General features: G+C 41.3%; 1 protein-coding gene across 1 annotated transcript in view; it reads left to right on the top strand.

Moving 5' to 3' along the window:
• The window catches only part of KIAA0930 (KIAA0930 ortholog), a 131209-nt gene that overhangs the window by 72106 nt on the left and 36386 nt on the right, over window positions 1-22717 (top strand). The window contains exon 2 of the mRNA XM_014523683.2: window positions 8353-8501. Within this exon, the coding sequence (XP_014379169.1) occupies window positions 8391-8501 (111 nt within the window). The 5' untranslated portion in view covers window positions 8353-8390. The remainder of the gene's footprint in view (window positions 1-8352; window positions 8502-22717) is intronic.

Below are 22717 nucleotides of genomic sequence, written 5' to 3'. Positions count from 1 at the left end.
TCAGCTATCATTTACTGGCAATTGGGTGCCCCAATTGTAGAGACGATTGTTCCACCCAAGTCAGTTTCTCAACCTTTTATTTGATGTGAAATTTTTCTCAACTCTATTACATTAACTATAGGAATAAAAGAAGTGTCAGTGATTAGAAGCCTTTATTAGTGTGTATGTTTTACGAGGCTGATAAGGAATACTTGATCTTAAAGGGTTAGACTGTGGAGTATCAACAGCCTATGCATTTTGCCCAGCTAGGATTTTAAGGAACTTTTTTGGGCAAGTTTAATTAGTCTCCAAGCACTCTGTTCAATGATAGTGCTAAATTCACTTTACAGATGATGAAACTGAAGAAGAGACGGATCTAAATGACCTGCCTGCTGTTCCATAGTTTACAGTAGCTTATGTCAGAATTGTAGATTAAGCATAGAGAAGACCCTGCTCTGCCCCTCACTCAAATTACTGGACCAGAGTTAAATTTTTATTGTACTCTAGGAGCTGTGATACAATTGCACTAATGGTTGTCTGCCATGTAAGAAATCCATCTTTTTAATGTTGCTTTAAAGCAAAACAATGTATTCTGACACTGCATTTTTTTTTCTTTTGTACTTTGGTTTTGGACAGCATTATTTTTATTTTAAAAAAATAGTCTAACCTATTGTTATATATCTGCAGCTAATTTTCCAGAATGAATACTTAATTAAAAAAAAAAAAAGTTAATACTAGGTAAAAAGATGCATTTATTGCCTAGCAGCTGACATAAATCTTGCCTATAATGCGAATAAAATCTATGCAAATGAATCATAATAATGAACTGTTGTAAGTAGGAGTTATTCATTACATGGGTCTCATAATTATATGATTAACTTATAGTTTATTAACATTTACAATCTGAAATCTTTATTTTATTTTCTTCAATTAGGAACAGAATTTGTTAGGAGAAGAGTATATCTAGTAAGCTCTTAGGCAGAGTTATGGGTGTACAATTGCCCAGAATTTGGTTCTTTTGCCTCTAAGATCTAATTCTACCTTGGTACCGTTCTTCTTAAAGCCAAGTTCTTGCCAGTGATTTATACAGAAAGAGCAGCAACTGTGTTTAATGAGTTCGTGGTTAGTCCTTCCCAGTGGAGTTGCTTATATCACCACCCTTCCAAATTCACCCACCTGTGATGGTGATGAGTTGCACACGCGCGTGCACACCCCCCCTCCCCCCCTCTCCGTGATGGTAATGAGTTGGCATCCTCATTAGCAGAGGTGCTTGAGGACTACAAACTAACAGTAACCCCATAAACTGTTGCTTTTGTCAAATCACTGGAGGTGCAATGAGCTGCAGATGTACTTGAAAGAATCTGTTTGTTTCTGAATTGAAGTGAAACTTTAAAAGCAGGGAAAATAAAGAAAAAAATCTGATTACAAAAAGTGAGTTCTCTCCTGCAGTTCATTTCTTTACTTTGTAGTAGATTCTAAAGACCAATTCCCTCTATCAGTCTCCCTCTCAGCCCTTGATCATGGGCTCTGTGTTATAGTATAGCTGCAGTTTTTGGCTACAGAACCAATCATTTGGCAGCCAGTAAAGCTATGTAAGTTAGAACAACTCTCAGGCTGCTCCTAATTACACTGCACCCAGGGCAGGTCTGCCAATGGGGGAAACAGAAGGGTGAATTAGACTATTCTGCCCCCATTCTCTCACTCTCAGACTTATTCTTGCTCCCCTTCTCCTCCATCCCTGCTCTATACTCAGCTCAGGCAAACAGAGAATCTGCCCTGGAGTCTGATATGAGGTTGTGAAATGAATACCTCATGTCTGTGTGCATTGCCCTATTTTCCTGAGAAGTCTCATTGCGACTCAGTGTAAGGGCAGTTTCACTGCAGCGTTGCTGCACTGAGGAAAGCAAAGGCTGCTTCTGCTTGGTAGAGGTGATCAAGAATGATGTGATGAGATGTGATAGACTTACGGTTAAATCCATCTCTGGCCTGGCCTGATCCCTTTAGAGTCTGTTTCTGACAATTTTCTTGCTTCTGAGTTGCATCTGTAACAGGTCTCAAGGGTCTGCCATCCTGGCACCTAGTGCCCCTGGCACTGGGGTTCAGCCCACCTGCTGGCTCTCTGTGGCCTGGCCTCACCCCCAGTCTCCCTCCTGCCATGCCTTTGTTACTGTTTGTCTCTTTAGAAGGTGGTCCATGGGGCCGGAAGTAGCACCCTGTTTCCTTTGGCTGCTGGCTCGTTCCTTGCCACCCTCATGCCTAGGGTCTGGGTGCCCCTTGATGTGATTTCCCCCTTAAAGGAGCACTCCTTCAGGCCTACAAGCACTGGTTGGTTTGTCGTCCCAGCTTTGGCCGCCTTCTTCTCTAGCTCAGCCCTGGTCCACTGTCTGAGACCTTAGCTCTTATGCCTTGGCATTCTCCATTAGGGTTTATCTCCAGTCTCTGACAGTGGGGTGTGCCTCGTGGGCATCCTACCCATGACCACCTCCTCCCCTGTAGCCACAAGCTGGTCCTCCAGTCCACAGGTACAAGCAAAAATGCTTTTAGGCTAAAATGCTTCCCCAGCCTGGCTCTGTGTCGCCACAATGAGAATGAATATACACGTATAACTAAAATAATTTAGCTTTGGTGCCTAGTGCCACGGCTTCTTTTCAGATCTGTGTAATTGGGCACTCCTTTGTGCTGGCAGGTCAGAGTCCATGTAGGGCTTAGCCGTGGTCTTGGCCTTATAAAGTTTATATCCACACTCCCCTGGGTCACCTCCCTACTAGGCCTGGCAGTCACAGTTCGGATTGAGCTTCCCTGTACCTGGGGCAAGCAGCCATTTTTCTTGAAAAAAAAGGCTCTCTATTCCTACTGTTTCCTCCAGGGTCCCTGAGCCAGCTGGTTCCTTCCTGGCTTTCTTCTTCAGTAATGGAGTAGGAGCCCCATTGCAGCATGCCACACCCAGGTTCCTCTTTGCATCTTTTGTGCACATGCTAGTGATTTTCAATAACTCATTCAATATATGTTGGTAGCTGTACAGAAATGTGCCACAAATGCATCACAGGACTGAATGTTGTCATTGGGTTGCACTCAATGCCTGCTTAGAATTTCACAGCTGCAGCTGGGATTAAACTGGGTATTAGGCAGATGTAGCAATGGTATCACTGTCCAATGATACTGATACAAACTGTTACATTCCCATGCTTCTGTAGCAATGCAAGTGTAGCAAAACTGTTGCACTATCAACCCCATTTTGTTCAGTATTAATAGAGCAATGAGAGGTAATAGTTACAGTGGATGGGTGTTTCCAAGCAGTGGTTCCCCCTTCCCTTTTTAAAGTGGTCACAAGTTCCATAGCCTCAGATGCAAAACCCTGATCTCCAAATGGGATATAACAGTATTGTGCACTGGCTCATGTCCAGAACTGTATAGAATAACATTAGGACAAAAGACACACAGTGCACCAGATCTTATGCCACTTAGGGTGCAGACAGAAGTGACAATTTTCTCCTGATCTGTCCCTTGAAAACACTGTATGGCCATGACCAAACAGAAGTAATGGCTGTAGGGCACTTTAAAAGGGCCCAATCCCACAAAAATCAGAACCCTCATTGTATAAGGGTTCAGCTGTAGATGCTCCAAAACAGAGTGGCTTCAGTAACTTCTGTCTGTGCTACCTCTCAGTCTGTGTGCTGTTTTCAAAATGGGAGGGGGAAGGAAGCACAGGGAGTTTGGTCCGGGGTGTTTTTAGCCCACACTGGAGGGTGGGGCATCAATCCATCTACTGCACTTCTCCTATGTACACTTCTCTATATTTTTGAGTTTGAAATCTTTGTAATTGTAAAAATTGTTGGCTAAAACTGGAAATGTATTTGACAAACTTCTTCAGTGAAGGAAAACTAAATTAGAGGAAAGTCTAAATAATTTCTAATGTTAATAACTTAAAAGATTACTTCATTTTTTTTATCCTTCTTACCCTAAATGCTAGAGAATCTAAATCCTTCCCCTGCCTCCTAGCCCCTCTAATATTGTACATGGTATTAAGTTTGAAATAAAGCACTCAAAAGCAAGGGTATTTTAATAAGTTCAGGTTCCTGGGGGACATTTAATGAATCGTAATGTGAGCATGTACATTTTTTTTTTTTCTACTTGTTACTAAATGCTCAATAAATTTTGTTTAAGGCCAGGTCTTGTTACCTTACTCACTTGAGTAGTTGATGCAATTACTGCAATGAATAAAACAATTATAGGTTTTTCCCAGAATTTAAAATGTGCTGGAATATACCCAGAATTAGCCTACACCAAACATTTCCAGCTTCTTTCTCAGACTTTTTCATTAATAAAAATGTTCAAATTTAATAGATAGTAGGTATAAACTCAAATGCCATTCTTATTGATGATGTTTAATGCATTTTCTGCATGGTCCTACAGTGGATTTCATTTTGTTTGAAGTATGACTCTTGGACTTAGTTTGAAATAAAATCTAAGCACTCTTGAATTATCCATTTTCTCCTATTAAAGACCTAATTTTAGGTCTTCTGTATTATTAAGCCTGGAAGGAAGTTTGGCCCTGTATATATGAAATGCATGTATACGAGGTAGGAAAATGTAGTGAATTGCACTTGTGGATTAAAGACTGATTGATACCATTTTATGAAGCATTGGTGATAAGCACTCCAAGAAAAAATCACCTGTTACAGGAAATGTTGGCTTTCTTTGCAGTTAACCAAAAACTCCTCCAAAACTTAATTCAGTTATAAATATGCCTCACTTTACGATGGATAAGAATGCTGCGTCATATAAATCAGTGCGTCTTAGCTCAGCATTGCCCAACTGGTGTGCCAAGGCACAGTGGTGTGCCTTCAGGCACATCCAGGTGTGCTGCGGCATTTTGGGCTACAGCCACACCCCCACCCCTGCTGCCTGCTGCTGCAGACACAGACAGGGAGCGTGGCTCCAGCCAGGCAGGGGGTATGGCTCCAGCCCAAAATACTGGCTGGCTGGCTGTGCGCCACCCCTCCCCATCAGCGTCTGGCTGGCTGCGTGCCACGCCCCCCACCCCTCCGCATCCAGTGTGCCTCAGTGCTTTTTTATTTAGTTAAGCGTGCCGTGGGAAGAAAACGGTTGGGAAACGCTGTCTTGTCTTGTCTTAAGATACTACTATTGGGGAAGTGAACCATACTCTTTTATTCCCTCTCCCTTCTTTCCCTCTAAGGCCCCATTCCCCTAAGTCCCCCTCCTCCCACGCCATCCCACACACACGTCAAGCTTTTGGTTTTGCACAATAAAGCATGTATAGTGTCTTTCATCCCAGAGGATTATGAAAGCTGGATGGTGGCCACACAATTATAGAAATGGACAGTAATATGAAACCACGATTCTCCCAACTGCCACACTTTCATCTTTCACCATCCAAGAGGATGCAGCATCTGTTTCTGTCTCTGTTCAGCCAAGTCTTGGGTCACAAAGACTCTTACTGCATAGTTCTGGTGGGGCTGGAGAGGGTGCCCTGCAAAGGCTACTGCTGTCTGATTTGAATTGAACTATGTAGAGCAGGGGTGGGCAAAATATGGCCCACAGGCTGGATCCAGCCCTCCAGGCAATTTCATCCAGTCTGTGGGTGCCCACTAATTGATTGTACCCTGCTGAGCCTGCGCATCTCTTTCCCACCCTTGTGCATGGAAGGGCCTGGCCCAGCCAGCATGTATAGCTTCTGGGCAGGGCCACTGCTGTCACTGCTGCAGCCACTGGGGGACTTGCTTGGCTTCCCTGGCCTCCAGCAGCTCCTGCTGCTTTCTCTGCTGTAGTGCTTACTGTGGGCACCAGATAGGGAAGTGGCAGGGGCAGGGAAGGGGAGCAGCATTGGGCAGCTGGCCAGGGGAGCAGTGAGAGCATGGAGCTTGGGTGGGCAGGTTGTGGGTTTGTGGGGTGTGAGGGAGGGTGGGGGAGTGCCCCCTTCCACACACTACCCCCATGGCACACGGCCACTGCCCCAAGGGCAGCAGTAGCAGGCAGTGAGTCTTCAGGCTGCTTTTGGCTCGGACAGGCACTGCTGGTGGCACATGGCTCTAGCCAGTTCTGGGAGCTGCATGTGGCAGCAAGAAGTGGAGCCAGGCCAGCCCACGTCCATCACACAGGGCTTCCTATGACTTGCATGCAACTTTGGGCACTCGTGCACCACAGGGGGAAATCCCTGCGTGATGGAGCCAGCTGCCTTCCTCGTTCCCTGCTGCCATGTGCAGTTTCTGGGACTCCTCCAGAAAGCAGGAAGTGAGGCTTCCCTCCACTTCTGGTGGAGTCCTGGGACCTGGACATGGCAGCAGGGAGGAGGAGAGGCAGCTGGCTTCATTGCATGGAGCTTCTGCCCTGGTGGTGCATGAGTGCTGGGAGCTGCACATGTACCATGGGGAGCCTCACATGATAGAGGTGGGCTGGCCTGGCTCCACTCCTTGCTGCCATATGCAGTTCTTGGAACTGGCTGGAGCCATGCACTGCCAGGCGGCAACACCTGAGCTGGCCCCAAGCACCCTGAGGCCCTGCCACCTCTGCTGCTCCCAGCAGTGGGAGCTGTGTGCCGTGGGGGTCCCCATACCCTGCCCCCACATATACACCCCCCCTGCCACACACAGCCACACTGCCTCAGAACCTCCCCCCACACACACACCCCTCCAGCCACACCCCACACACAATATACAAGAGTAAGGCTTTATTTTTGAGCTCTTATGCGATCACCTCCATATACTTTATACAAACACAAATCATGACAAAAATATCTTTTGAAATAAAATTACAGTATGTTATACAGGCAGTCCTCTACTTACATTTTGAGTTATAACATTTCACACAACTTTTATAAATTCACACACTGTTTTGACTTTCTGGCATCAGTTTTGACTTTATGATGCTTGATCTGATGTCATGCCAGTGAATAAGTTTTGCTGCGTTGCCCATCTCCCTGGAGAATGTCTGTCCAAACTTCCTTGGACACTTTCTTTAAGAAAGCAGACAAGACTCCAGAAAAACCTGCAGCCAAGACTCCTGAGAAGACTCCAGCCAAGATCCCTTCAGAAAGTCCAGCAAAGTCACCTCAAAGAAGTCCTTCCAAATCACTATGATTGCTATTTACAATATAAATACATTAATGTAGCTTATTGCTCATCTATAATTGATTGAATGCAAAATTCTGGGTTAGTTTTGGTGAAAATAGGGTATTGGGCCTTGGTTCAGGAGCCAATCCCCCATTTATAACATTGTTTCCTACGGGAAAACTGGTTCCAAGTTACAACATTTCAACGTAAGACTCGGTTTTCAGGAACCAATTGTGTTGTAAGTCCAAGGACTGCATGTAGTAGATGTTTGACTTTTAATATATGATTTGGTTGTTTTCTGGTTCCAATGTGGGCACTTCCCTTTCTTCCACCAAAAGGAGTACTTCAGGGGACAAGGGGAAGGACTTCCTGTGGCAAAGGCCAGGGGTTAGGGGGTAGGGTGACCAGGGGGGTGAGACGCCTGTTAATGGGTGGGGCTACCCTTGCAGTCCTTGACACCTCACCAAAATACATTAAGCACCCATCCAGCTGAAATAATTGTCCACGCCTGATGTAGAGAGTTTCACAAAATTTAAACTCGCCTTGAGAGCTGAGAAATGGAGACTTACATTGCTGCTGGTAGCATGCACAGTTCTTGTTTCTACCTTCAGCTAGGTTTTATTATCCCAGCTTCTTTTTTTCTCCTGTCTCTGACTTGTTTCTCAAATTGATTTTAAGCTTTTATGAATTTTGGAAAGGTAGGTTATGTTCCCATTAAAGGTTCAGACTGGTTCCTTATCAAATACAGGATGCACCGAGGTGGACCTTTCGAGATGATACATTCTTAGTCATGTGATTTGACCAAAGAAAGACAACACAATTATTCACTTTCTGCAGTGCTCCCCAGACTGCCAGTAGTGAGCTTATTGCTAGTTGATAGATTTAAGTAATTAATTCCAGCAAATGATGGCGTTACCCACATTGAAATTAGCTCCCTCACTTCTCTAATGTCTTCTAGCTTGGTGCCTTGGCTCAGTCTTTTCCATTACCTAGCCTGAGGAGCTGAACAAATAGAGATAAATGTTAAAGGACAGATCTTTGGCTGTGGTGAGGCAGTACAGCTCTGTTATCATGGGAACTAGGGTAACTTACACCAGCTGAGGATCTGGCCTTAAATATACTGTGAATGACAAGTTATGCTACATGAGTTGGGCTATATTATTTTATGGCACATAACTAACACTTCACCAAGGGCAAGTTTGCCCCACAACATTCAGAACCGTTGTTGCATACAGTACTAAGAATATGCAAATGCAGCTTGATGGCTTCCACAAGTCTTAATTTTCTATTTGCTCCCTTTTAGGATTTTTCAAAGATGACCGCATTGTGTTTTGGACTTGGATGTTTTCTACTTATTTTATGGAAAAACTGGCCCCCAGGCAAGATGATATGCTCTTTTACGTCCGCCGAAAGCTGTCCTATGTTAGTGGTGATACAACAGAGGAGAAGAAGGTAAGTGATTAGAAATATAACATTCAACCTGGAGACTTTTTCTTTACTAAGTTAGCACAGAATTTGATACTTTGCAGTGCTTCACTTTTTTCTAAAGCATTCCAGAGCCACAGTAGATTAAGGTTGGGGAAAGATCAAGATCTGTCCACATCAGGTATCTGAGAGAAATTAAAATTTAGTATTTTACCACAGACTACACTTCAAAATGTAAACATGCAGAATAGTAGACTAAGGCAGACAAGGTTCCTTGGGTGAATTTGATATCTTTTATTAGACCAACCCAAATAGTTGGAGAATAGTTATTAAGCAAGCTTTCGGGTTCAAAAACCCTTCGTCAGGCTAAGGAAGTTTCAGCAGTTGGTGTGTGCTCTTCCTGCATGGAATAGTAGACTTCACACTCAAGAACCTGAGGGATGGATGAGTGGTCATAGTGCTTGTCATAGTTTGCATTCGGAAAAATGGCACTAACTTGGTTTATATCCAGAAAATTCCATTTTGCCAGTGGTAAGGACTGCAAAATTTTTTTTATTTATATTTTTTATTTATGTATAACTCATAGGCTTTATCTATTTGTTATAAATAAAATGCGAGTCATCCAATTTATTGAGAAGTAGGATTTTGACCTTGGCTACCTTGGGAATTTTGGAACAGGTAAAAATGGTGGTGGTGGGAGGGGTCTTTCTTTGTTTCTTAAACTTCTTTTCTGTTGGAATGCTTGGTACCAAATTCATCAAGCCCTACAGGCCAGATGAGGGGCATGGAGCTGGTCTGTGGGCTAGATGAGGCCCACAGACCAGTCCTATGCAGCTGCAGCATGCAGGGATGTCTCTAACAGAGGTGCCACAAAAGGTGCACACTCCAGCTCCACATCCTGCATCCAGGGTGTGGAGTTGGTCTGAGATTAACAGGCAGCACCATGGGCCAGATGGTAGGGTTCCACAGGCCAGATCCAGCCACATTTTGACACCCCTGTGTTAACAAGAATTGCAATAAGATCCTAAGTTCAGCATCTCAACTGAGTAAGTTTGTTTGTTTGTTTGTTTGTTTGTTAGTTTGTGGTTGTCTTCAGGAAAGAATGCATGGCAGGATATTTGGAGCCTTAGCTTTTAGAGGAAAAGCTGCTTTTTGAAAACTATAATGGTGTTTGAAGTTTGTACCCCCTTCCTCCCCCCCTCCCCCCCCCCCCCCCAAAAGCAAAACAAAACAACAACAACAAAACCCAACCCAACAACAAACCAAAAAAACCACTGTGGTTGTGTTTAGCATCATAAAAACATGAAATCATTTAACTTCTTCCTCTGTCCAGTGGGAAGGAAGAATCTCTCTCAGTGCTTGGCCATTTAAAACCACATTTAGCTAATTTTGAATTTACTTGTTCTTTCAAGGGAGTTAGAAGGTTGAATAAACCCTTGCTTTTACGAGGCAAAATGAAGCCCTGAGCATAAATGCCATCATAAATATTTCTGATCTGTGGGGACTTTTCATAAGTGGAAGTCCTCATTTCAAATTCAGTATTAGTGAAACAGCTGCATTAATGGCTGGTGTGGGAAATGAGAGATTTGTGTGTGCTGTAATGTGCCATGCTGAGCAAAGGGTGCACTATATGTTTCAACACTTATGCCTTGGACAAGAACTGAGAATTAGATTGTTTTGTCTGGTGGGTACTGCAATAATTGAGGGGGTCTGATGGGCTCTTATAATATCTTACCAGTTCTTTTCAATATGTTCCTGGGTGTCTCTGCTTTATTTTGTGAGAATCAAACTCCTACTTTATGTGCTGCTTTGTGGTTTTAACTGCTTCTCAGATTAGATTATTGATCCTGTTCTGTCCAGTGAAATGTTGATCTGTCACTCATAAGTTATGACTGATGGTTGAGCTGGTTTGTATTTCACTTTGTAGCTTTGTCAACAATATTGTGAAAGACAACTATCTCTGCAGTCCCCTAGTCCCATCACATCCCTGGAATTGCAAAAGCATCTGCTGTCTATTTTGGGTTTGTAAAACAAACAATGAGCCAGACAATCATTTAGGATTTAAAACCGATCCCAAACATCCCTACTCGCTTCCAAATTGCATATTCTCCTTACCCGTACTGAGACAGAGAGATCTGTGTTATCTCTGTGTTACAAGTGGAGATACTGAGACATGGGAAAACACTACCAAAGCTAGAACTTGACCTGTAACTCTGGTTCCGAGTCTAAGGGATTGTGACTGTTATGTCTGATTAATGAACTTTTCATAACTACGTGCGAGTTGAACTGGATGGTTTCATAGCTATGTGTAAGTTGAACTTATCCTTGAAGTAAAATAATTCTGTAGAATAGAATATAAAGCAGGTTCATTAGCAGTTTGATTGTGGAGGCATTACATGTATTTGTTAGTCTTAGCTCTGTTTTCAGATAGCTGGTGTTACAGGCAGGATTTTGTCAGAGGTGTATGAGGTATGTTGGGAGTCCTGTTATGTCTGGCCACTACAAATGCTTCTGTTGCATTCATGTAAATGAAATTTAGAATCTGAATGCACCTGAGTGTAATGAGCTTGTGTGAGAATAATAGCAATGACCATGAGAAAATGTGCAGGGAATGCTATTATTATGAGCATCTACAATAGTGGCATTGTTTTCTCAACCAACTAGCTCTTGTTGCATGTTAATTTTGTATGCCATGTTGTAATGGTTTGTGTTAACAAGAAAAAACTGACAATTTCTATTGCTACATCCACCCAGTTCTCAGGTTTTGCTAACAGTTGTGAGCGATTTTAAATATCATTCACATTTATATACTTTTTCTATTGGTAGTAATACTAAAGAGCCAGGGCAATAGCATGTGATTCTTAAATTTGGCAGAAGTAAAAAGTGAACAAGAAAAGCTGTGTTTGAATCCAGGTTAAGCTATGGTAGTACTGGGTTACAAGAATGAGCTAGAGCTGAAGTTTTTCTTCAAGTTCAAAAGTAGTAATTTTAGTCCAAAATAATGAGAATCTCACCAGATCATCTCCTAGTATGAGATTTTCATCATCTTGTATCAAGGTCTCTATAGATGGGTGGTTGTAAAAGTCCATGCCATCTGACATATCTCTTGAAAACAGGCCCCTTTCAGTCATATAGACCTGAATTTTTAGAGACCAGTTAAGAGCTTGGAACTCTCATCTCTTTTCCACTCCATTAATACATAGAGTATATATAACAATGTGTTCCTGAAAAGGCTTGTGTCAGGGCATGGTTTCTTTATCTGCCTTTGGAGACCTGTGGATCCCCAAACTCCTAGGATCCCAGAATGGTGCGTTAGACTAAGTATCTGATTCCCTTTAGCATTTTTATGATACCACATTCTTTCAAGTTTTTTTTTTTGGTCAGGTGTTTCATGGTTTCTTTAACCAAACTCATAAAGACCCATCTGTCAGCACCTGAGGCATCAGGTCACCTTAGAATATGGCTTTTTCAGATGCAGCTGAGGCTTAGGTGTTTCAAACCTCTTTGAATCATAGCTTTTTAAACATCCATTATGTCAAGACCAAAAGAGAAATCTTTCCCACTCCTTCCTATACTAACTACTATATAGTGAGTACATAGAACCTGTTTCTCACTTATATTATGGCCCCTTGACAATGTCAGAGCCTATAAAGGAGGCCTTAGAATAAATGGAATCAGGCTTGTGTCTTAAAATAATACATTGACTTCCATTAAATAGATGGTCTCTCTGTCACTGCCCCTACAATAGATATAAAAGAATTGCATTCTGGTACAATTACAAGAGCATCTGGTCCCTTCTGTAGGAAGCATTGGAGAAATTGGTGTTCCAGGGGACTGAGGAAGATGTTAGCCATGGTGCTGAGAGGCTGTTTTTTGAGGAGGAGACAAAATACACAATGCCAAAGTGCATCACCCCCTTCACCTTGGAATTCGCCTTTGCTATATCTAGAGCATGTGGAGATACAGAATTAAAAGTGGGAGTCGAGAAGGAACTAATGCTTTTATGACATGTCTTGGTTTTGTCAAGGGAGCTTCTTTTATCATAGAAATCTGAAGAAATTAATGAAGTGTGGGCATTAATACCAAATGTATGCAGTTTAACAGCCCAGTAACCTATTTAAGTCACTAAAGTTGCTGCTGTATTTTGGGAAGTACAGCTCAGTGTAACACCAAGGATTATAGGCTAAATAGCCCCCCAAATCTGAGAGCTCGGTTTGTTCACTTTCCCTATAGTACTGCATCTTGGCTGTTACGAAATACACTGGTTGAGATTTACAAAGCCAAAAGAATTTAGGCTTGAAAATCAAGAGTTGGGTGGCTAAATCCCTAGTTGGCTTTAACACATACAGCCACCATCTATTAGTCTTTGTGGTCCAACATCTGAGCTATGGTAGTAGCCAGAAGAGAGTGCAATTTCCTTGTTTCATGGAATTGTTAATTTAATGTGTGTTTGCTTGTCTGTGTCTGTGTGTAATACATTACCTAAGTGAGCAGTTTAAAATATGTTTAGCTAGATATATTTGGCTGTACTTTGAAGAGCTTTGTGTATATTGTAATTTTCTGGCTAGTCCATGTCACACTGACAGAAAATTAGTCACAGACTTAAAGAACAAAATTCTGTATTTCCTCCTCCCCACCAGATCATCAGCCTTGATACTCAGGTAACTTATGGGAAGGATAACAATCACCATTGTATCCATGAACAGAAACAGCCTAAATGCTAAAAAGCCTAAATGCTTATTATTTTGCTGCATCTTTGAAGCTGGGTTGTAATCATATCTCTGGAAAGGAGTTACTGGATTCCCTGAAAAAAGGATGATGATCATTTTAACATTGTCACTCTTGCTATAAAACCCCCAAATGAAAAAGGGATGGAGTGTATTTGTAGTATCAGAGCTGCATCATGATTTTCTAAAAGAAATTCAAACCTTAGATGTGGTGATATTGCTTTTCCTGTAAAGTTATTACCTACAAAATGCCTTCATTTAAGCAACCCGTTTTGCTGAGATTTCACGGATTCTTTAAATATGTGAACATCAAACAGCTGCTCTCTGAAAGCTTCTTCTCTGGCCCCATTTGCATTGTGTCAGCTTCAGAGTCTCCTGTTTGAGGACAGATTGCACTGTGGAAAATGGCATTAGAATACCATTTTCATTTGTTAAGAGCATACTTTTTTCATTTAAGAGCATACTTTCCTCCACAATTAAGAATGTAGCCAAAATTGCTTTACTGTGCAGTGATCAATAAAATAGCACCTATGTTAGATGGAATTAGGTGGGGCAATTGTCACTGAACTTGAATTTTAATGTTAGGTAGGTGTGCATGTATATGTACCACTACAGTTTGTATCTGGACATCTACTTTTAAAAATGTAAGACTTTTTAAAGAATTAAAACACTGTGAACTTAAGAAAATAGATATGGATATAATTTAGTGTAAGTTGCATAAACATACATTATGAAACTATATTTATAATATATAGTATACTATATATAATATTTGTGGTTTAAGGAAGTATATATTATAATATTTGTTGTTGAAGGAAAATAGGGTCACAGATTTTCTTGCTTATAATCTTAACCTCTTTTCTAAGGCAAAGATGAATTTCATTATGAAAATCCAAATTCAGCTCCTCATCTGATAGGGGGAAAAATTGTGATGAATAATTCAGTGCAGCAAATGTAGGACTTGGGAGTCACTTGGGGACTGAAGGACAGAGGAGGGATGCTGAGACAGTGGCTTAAAAAAGAGAAGCATCTGATAGGAACTCTCTGACAGTCTCATCAGTCCACTTATCAAGAAACAAAAGTTGATGCCAAAAGAAAAATGTACTCAATCAGCAAGTTATGCAACAGGATGTCAATTAATTAAAAATTGCATGGATGAAAATGTCTGTTTTCAGGCCAGAAATTGTCAGTCTTCATATATAATTTAGGCAACTGAATCAGAGCTTTTAGAATATCATAATTAAGGCTGTAATGTCAATGATACTGAAACACTCAGAGTATAAAAAATTTAAATCTAGTCCACTTACAAGCTCAGTTTTGTATTCACATCCATTCAGTCACTCATTTTAAGCATTTCCGTATCAGGCAAAGGTAATTTTCAGGTACAAGAAGTTTATTAAGTAATTCTAATTTCACTTCCTGTATATCTCTCTAGTGCATCAGGTAATGGTATAGCACTGCTTTCCCATGTTCTGTTGATTTGTATTCTGCTACTGGCACTTCAGGCACTCACACCCCTGTATGAATAAATTCAATAAAGGTTAAGGAAGTGCAATAATAATGAAAAATCCATTGCTTTAAGTCACATCTCCCCTATTGCTCTAAGGATAAAATGAATTGATGTTTCCACCCACCAGGAGCTGCTTACTGAATAGTTTTAGCATCGTGAAAATCTGGAACAAATATGTTTGTCAATGACATTATCTGAGTTTATTTGTCACCATGTGATCTTGGGACCACCCTCTGCTAATGCTTAATTAAGCCCATGTGAACCCAGCCTGCAAGAATGGGATTGAGGATTTAGGAAGTTTATGGAGGCTGAAAACCTACCCCGGCGTTTCTGAATCAATAACTGATCATTGTTACCAGTCACACAATGCAAGTGTTAAGATGGGAGCCAAGGCTCTGATAAACTGTTCTTAAAAGCATTGATTCCTAATCTTTCCCACCCTGATCAGTCTCGTAAAGCCTAGACAGGAAGTAATAGTTCAGGTTCCCACAGCAGTTAAGAATGATTTCCTGCTTTGCTGAGCAAGTTAAAATAGCTTTCTCCATGCCAAAGCTGCACTTCAGGAAGACAGTTTCCACACCCTCCGTGTAATGATGCTTTCACCCCATCGATTTGACAGGTATCGTTAAACATTCAGAGCTCTTGGATATTTGTATACTGTCCAGTCTTAAGTTCACACGTCATGTATTACTCTTTGAATTGCAGCAGTGTCTAGAGACCCCAGCCATTTTCAGGGGTCTCTGCTTGAGCATCCAAAATTGCTCATCACTGTTGAGTGGGTCAGTCCCTCTATCATTATTGGCGAGTCCTGGCTAATGAGAGTAGATTGAGAAAATGAATGGCCATCTCTCAGGCATCTGACTCAGATTGCTCCCTCACCTCAGGCACTTATTATAAGCACCTAGAGCATTCATAAAATGGTCTTTCCAAGAAAATGTCACCTTACTGCCAGTTTATAGGGTAGATTCCCCATTGAAGTAAATGGCAAAATACCTATGGATTTCAGAAGGGCCCAGGATCTGATGAAGAGATTGACTTGATGATGGGTTGAGAAACAGATTAACTCCTGCTTTGCTCAAAAGGAAGGTGTCTGCTTTGTCAGCCAGTGGATGGCAGATCAGAGACAAAGTGGGAGTTAATCTTCTGCATTGATTTCTATGGTTTTTTAGCTGTCATTTTTGCTGAAAGGGTCTTTCTGGTCTCTTATGTCCTAAAAGAATATATAGGTGATATTTGGGATATTGTTTGACCTTGCTCTGAGGATGAATTAATTACTATTTTTTTTCATTAAAGCTGAGTAAGTAGCTTGATATTTTTTTTTCTCCCCTTAGTGGCTTGCAGAGTTCTGAGAATATTCCTGCCTTGTTCTGGTGGAAGGAACTGGAAATCTCTCTCTCTCTCTCTCTCTCTCTCTCTCCTCTTTTTAATACGGATTATATAAAACCAATAATGTTCCATCCACAGCTAACCACAGTACTATCCTATGGGTAATAAACTAGTGAGAATTTGTAGGGATGCATTTTGTATAGAACTGTATGATTAGTTCAGTTTTATTTGAAGTTATATACAGAAGCAAGAAAAGGAGAATTAAAGTAAATATTTAACTTCTAGAAGTCTGATAATATCATTCAACTTTCTAATATCCAGATTCTTTCTATTGCTTCAGACACAGCAAGGGGTCTATTCTCTATATCTGCAGAAAGGCAGATACTGAAAATAAGTGATCTGATCCTTGTAAATCAGGTGAGGAGAGGAAGATGCAGAAAGTAGTTTTTCAACTGGTGCCTGAGGCATACAAGTGAAGATTTTCTGCCTGAGAAAAGGGAGGAGGAATTTGTAGTTTCCAACAGTCTCTCGGTACGATAGATTGGCCCCGCTCTCACTACTGTTGTCTCATTAATGATAAATTAAGTCTATTTCTAAAGAGTACAGGAGAGTTTAGAATTGGTAATAGAACCATCTTCTTTGGGTTTTTTTGTTGCCAGTAGTGGAACAACTCAGATTGTAAGTCAACATGAGATTTGTAGCAATTCCTCATACCTTTTCAAAAGTAGGTTGGGATGACAACCAGTGTAATTACTCATGAGTTTCAGAATTTTTTCTTCCCAGACAAGGGCATTTCTTTTTAAAGGCTAGACTAAAATGTAGTATTTAGAGCAATCTTGTGCCATTAAACTATCATCTACTACTGGATCAATAAATGACAAGAGAGAGATTAAGGTACAAGACATTTTAGCAGTGCTACAGTCCCTGTCAGTGGTAGGCAAAGCTGGGCAGGAAACTGAATATTGAAAGGAAATGGATAAAGAGGAAACTGATTGTTTGAAGGTTGATTATTTATTTATTTATTTTTTTCCCCTTCTACACTTTTGGATTTGAAATGCAATTGAGCAGATTCAGCAAAAAGTAACTGAGATAATTTGAGACCTAATAGGTAGAAATACTAAGGTAACTTTGTTCATCTTTGTTATGTGTTTAAGAGGTTATATCTATTGTATCAGAATTTGTAGGGTGCTGAAATAAAATTGAGATATTGTTTAAGGTATCATAATGGAACTTTACTAGAATATTGAGATAAAGTTAAACAATGGAAGATCTAGCCTGAACATTATCATACAGTATTTCTGAATCCTGAGAGCTTTGTCTCTGGCAGTTTTCCCCCAGAACACAGTGGAAACTTCATCACTGGGTTGGTTAAGAATGGGCAAAACACAAAAATGCTGAATGGGAACAATTATCCTCTGGCAGAAGATGGAATAGATAATGCCACTTTTTGTGCCTTTTCCTTACTTCTGGCTTTTAAAGCACTTCAGCACTGGACAAACCTCTGCATCCAGAACCAGAACTCGCTGTTATCCATCACGGTTCTGTTATACCTTGACAAGGTTAACTTCTGTAGATAGCCTTTAGAGAGGTATAAGAAAGAACCTAAGTGCAGTACAATATATAAAGACTCCCACTACAATTTAGTTCCTGTTTGTTTGTAAAGGCTTGTGATTTTAAAAAGTGTTAGACCCTGACTCCATGCGGCATCCAACAACTAGGGAGACAATGATCCAATTGCTCATGGATCCTGTTACTCATTAGCCAGAGCAAGCAGGGAGCAAACACCAGCACACATTGCTCGCAGCACCTTTATTCAGAATGGAGACCACTTTGGGCAAGGGTCCGTCACAGATGCACAGCCTGTGAACCAGGGGACCTGCACTGAACAATAGTTTTTTTTTCTGACATTTATACACTTCAGTTTATACTCATTAACATTCATTTCACCTCTGTCCCTCCTTTTGTTCCCCCCATTTCTCCTCCTATCTCAAGCTTCGCCTCTGTTTACTGTTTGCTTCATTAGCATGGAATTGCCTATGCATTTCATTTATTTACACGTCTTTTTGCTATGAGCGCATGTCTAAGACCTTGACTCCTGCTCTTTGGTCATTGGGTGGACTTTGACCAAAGCCTGGAAGCTGCTTCACCAATCACCATTCACCTTTTTGCATATGTTCATCTTGGATTCTGTTACCAATTATGTGTTGTTTTTCATATTCTAATCTGTTTTTCTATCCCAAGTTGTACCATCTTCCACATTCTTAAAGCTTCACCTCATTCACAACACACAGACTCCTTGAAAATGGTTGACAGTTAAGATGGTTACTAAGCATAAGCAAATGGCTGGCTTAGCTATCATTCTGCCTTGTGGTCAGCAGCTGTGCTAGGCTACAGGTTAAAGCCTTGTATTCGGCTGCAAATCCAGTGCTCCCCAAGTTCCAAATATTGTCACCCTAACAAAAAGTATTTGCTAAACTTAGATTTTAAAGTCCCAAATTAACTAGAAAAAGCTCATGCTTTACCCAGTTCCTCCAGCTGATCAGGTGTTGCCTCCTTATGTAAAGTGAGTGTAGATGATCAGGAGCTATATTAGACTTCGGTGTAGACAGGGGAAGTGATGCTGCTAGTTTAACCTCCTTGGGTAACAATTTTTTGTGAGCTCAAAGGAAGAATGCATAATAGCCCTGTTAATGACAGCCAAAACTATATCAGTCCAATTTCATTGTTGTACCTTGAGTGTTTAAGTGACAACAAAATACACAATTAAATGTTTATAGTGCAGTCTTTTACCGCCTGTCATGCATCTGATTGCTTTCTGCAATCAGATGCTTTCTGTAATCAGATGTTTCCTCTTCCCCATTGCTCATGCCTTTTTTTTTTTTTTTTTGTAATTGCTACTGTCACTTTATGGTTTTTTTTGTGTTTGTTTACAATATGAAGGCTAATAAGCCTCTCTAAGTCAGTTACTTTTAGTGATATAGCTGCAACGGATTATAAATTTGGTGAATTAGTCTAGCTGGCCTCAAAGTAAAAGGTCCAGTATAGTGAATCTTTCTGTGTATTCTTATGAAACCTTCTTGCAATAAGACTTCTTAAGAACGTACTCATAGGAGCACTAGTTCACTTTTGTGGTATTTTTTATCATTTAATTTAGATGCATCTAACATAAAAGCATCTCTGAGGAGATGAGGGATAGTCTATTTGGAGGTAGAGGTTTCTGGGAGAAATCCCAGCCCTGTTAAAGTCAATGAGAATTTTGCCATTGACTTTTTTTGGATGAGGATGTTACTTCTGGTTAATCCAAGCTATGTAGATGAAAGTAAGAAATGTAGCAGCAGTTTTGGATTTGTTGACACTTCCTCCTTTTACTTAAGATTATAGAACTGTAACTCCTTTTACATTGATCCAGCAATAGACCAGCCTGTCTCCTGTGAGATGCCTCTTGAAAAGTCCTAAATGTGTGTGGACTGGGTTTTGGAGGACAGGTGAGGGAAGAAGAGTGAGCCCATATTGAGTATGTGGCACATAGGCTCAGTTGCTTATTTAAAGAATATAGCTTAGTAAGAACTGTGGAAATCCCCAGGGTAAGACCTGTTCTTTCAATGTACCAAACACTGTCAATGTCATTTGATAATACCAGCTAGGACTGGTTACTTATTTGTGGACAAAGTGGAATGACTTTCTCTTTCCTCTTTCTTCACAAGAATGGGAACATTCTCCAGGCACCATTCCCCAGAACAGGATAAGATGGAGTGGTAATGGGAAACGTGAACGTTTTTTTTTTTTTAAGGCAATGCTTTTCAGTTGGTATACTGTGAAGAGCTCCCTGGTGTGCCATGAGAATTTTGGAATAATGAGAAGAAGGTTCTCCATCCTGGCACTAACAAATAAGCCACACTGAGATATTCACAAAAGACTCATGGATGTGTTGGCTGGAGAGGGGAACCAGCTCAGCAGAAGGAAATTCATCTACTGTGCATGTGTTGGCTGTGGGTGATGTGCAGTTTGCGAGCCTCTGAACAGCTGTGCCATGGAATTTTGCCGCTACAATAAGCTCATAAGTATGGGGATGGAAAATGCCGTAGCAGGTGTGCTGCAGAAAATGTTTATTAATGTAAGTGTGCCTTGGGCTGGAAAAGGTTGGGAAACACTAATTTAAGTCATCTCCAAAGGTTGCCTGGGGATTATACAGTGAACAAGAATGATTTGCAGCAGTCCTAAAACCCTGATCTGCCCAACACTGTCACACATGCCTAATTTTAAATGTTTAGTATTGGCAGTAATCCCAGTGAAGCTATAGACATTGGATTTATGACGCATTATAACCTGCCTAACATTTGATACCCCAGGTAACTTCTCTGCTCTTTACCAGCTATATTTCTATCACCAGGTCTATCTTGCCTCCCCACCCCAGCCTGTGTCTCACCCACTGACTGCCTCAATTTGCATTTTCACTGACTGGCTTTCTCACATACTTACTGGCTTGTGGCTTCTATTCTATTCCATCAAGGAAGAGCACAGACCAACTGCAGATGCTTCTTCAGGCTGACGAAGGGTGTTTGTACCCAAAAGCTTGCAAAGAAGAATTTTTCCAACTGTTTTACTTGGTCTAATAAAAGATACCAGATTTATCCAAAGACCCCTGTCTACCTAAGAACAGACATAAGCATTTACAGGAATAAACCATAATCGTGGGTTTTGTTTTGAGGCCACTTTTGTTCATCACTTTTTCCATTTGGGGTCATGAGCCGGTGTCAGCAGGGGCAAACACCCTTTTCCATAAATGTGAGGAGAGGAGTCCAAGATAAGGATGTGTGCGGGTTTCCTGATACCATTCCAGAATGAAAGGAACCAATGCAAGGTGCTGACAGAACTCTGTAGTGATAGTTTTGTAGCTGTTCTTGATGGGGAAGATATGTTACTCTATGATAAATGTTACATGCCTGTAGTTTTATTATTATACTATAGCCTAAGATTTCCTGGGGGGAATATTCTATAAGTAATTAACATCCACAGAAATAAAAGAGTAATTGGATATTTTGCTGTCATTAATTACTGAAGTTTGCCCAGTCAACAAGCCAGTTTATAATATCTTCATTGCTGCAGGCTTTGTTGGAGCTGTAGAGTTAAGGTGGGGATGTATTTGCCATAGCTCCAAGGAACTGTGCCTTCTTGTATGTGGGCTTTGGCCTGAATTCCAGGGGATCAGGTGCAGATTCTAAATAACTAATGGTATGTGGGGAGAGGAATTTTGAGTTTTTTACTTGGGTTTTCTCTTTTGTAATAGGTCTGCTGAGCAAATTCCAATGAAAACTAAAATGTTAGGTATTTCTGAAACCCACCTGCCATATAAGATTGGCTAAAATGTCTGAAGAGGCCATGTGGAGTAATAATGCTCAGGCCTCTCTCAGCTCTGAGTTATGACCAGACTGCATCTGCCTCAAGCTCAAAAGCTGGCTGAGCATGTTCCTTTCCTTTGCAGCTCCTACCCGGGGCAGAATTGTCTCTGCCATTCCCACAGAACAGTTAAGCATGTGACTGGAAATAGCTGGGATGTTTTGATTTTTGCCTGTTTAAGGAAGGAGGGTTGTATTTTCATTTTGAATGGTGGACTAATACAGGGTTTGTAAGCCTTGATTGGACTGGTTAATTGTATTTTATTGTTTTTGGATCCCAGTCCAAAGCATGGGATCCTCAGCCACAGAAATCTAAATGACCATCTTAAACTGAAAGAAATTGACAGGACTTCATAGGAGCAGACTGGCTAATTTGTACAGCCAAAATATTGAGGACTGGATCATGAGCACAAGGATTCCTTCACAGCAGAATAACTAATAAGGTTTGCACCCTGGGACAATGTTTCGCAAACCTGGTGAACTTTCTTGTGCCCCCTTTGTGCAGCCGCCACCACTTCTTTTGCCTCCAAGTGCCATCGCTTGTAGCAATAGTCAGCAGGGAGTTCAAGGACTGCAGTAGGGGGTGTAAGAATTTCCCTAAACCCAATTGTTGCTGCCACCTCAGTGCAGACTCCCAGGGGACCTCCATTCTGGTGACCCCTCTAAGTTGGTGCCTGGGGCTGGGGCCCCCATTTCCTTATGCTTAGTTACGCCACTGCCCTTTCCTTCTAATGTGTTGATGGGCAGCAAAGATCCCAAGGTGCTTCCCAGGACCTTTCTTTTCTCTTGGACTGTATGGGAAGTTCTGTGTTTTGGGGCTGAGCTGTGGTGAGATGAGGAAGGGAATGGACACAGTGTCCGTTGTCTGGCCTCATGGCACTTTAATGAAGAGAAATTAATACATCTCAGGCTGCATTTAAGCACCTCCCAGGGTATGTTTCAGTTAGGAAGAGTCTGTCTCAGTCGAGCCATGCTCTTGTGGCTAAGGAAGATTCTGGTACAGATCCATTGTTCTCGCTCACATCTCTGTGGCCCTACCAGGCTTGTAGGTACTGTTCCACAACCCTTCTCCATCCCAAGAACAGGATAAAGGGGTGTACAGGAATTTACCCTATAAATCCTTTTCAAAGTTTCCTCGTACAAAGCCTCTCTCATCTATGATTTTTAACATGGGGGAGGAACAGCATGGGCCTCACATTTCTTGCTGGAAGGCACATGACAGTGTTCAGATCAGGTCAGGATGTTCTACATCTAACCACTAGGATTGATTTAAATCAGCTGGAG

Source organism: Alligator sinensis, unplaced genomic scaffold, assembly GCF_000455745.1.
Source record: "Alligator sinensis unplaced genomic scaffold, ASM45574v1 scaffold806_1, whole genome shotgun sequence".
In the NCBI taxonomy this organism is placed as follows: Eukaryota; Metazoa; Chordata; order Crocodylia; family Alligatoridae; genus Alligator; species Alligator sinensis.
Note: the sequence above shows the minus strand (reverse complement) of the source record. Positions and strands in the feature narration are given on the sequence as shown.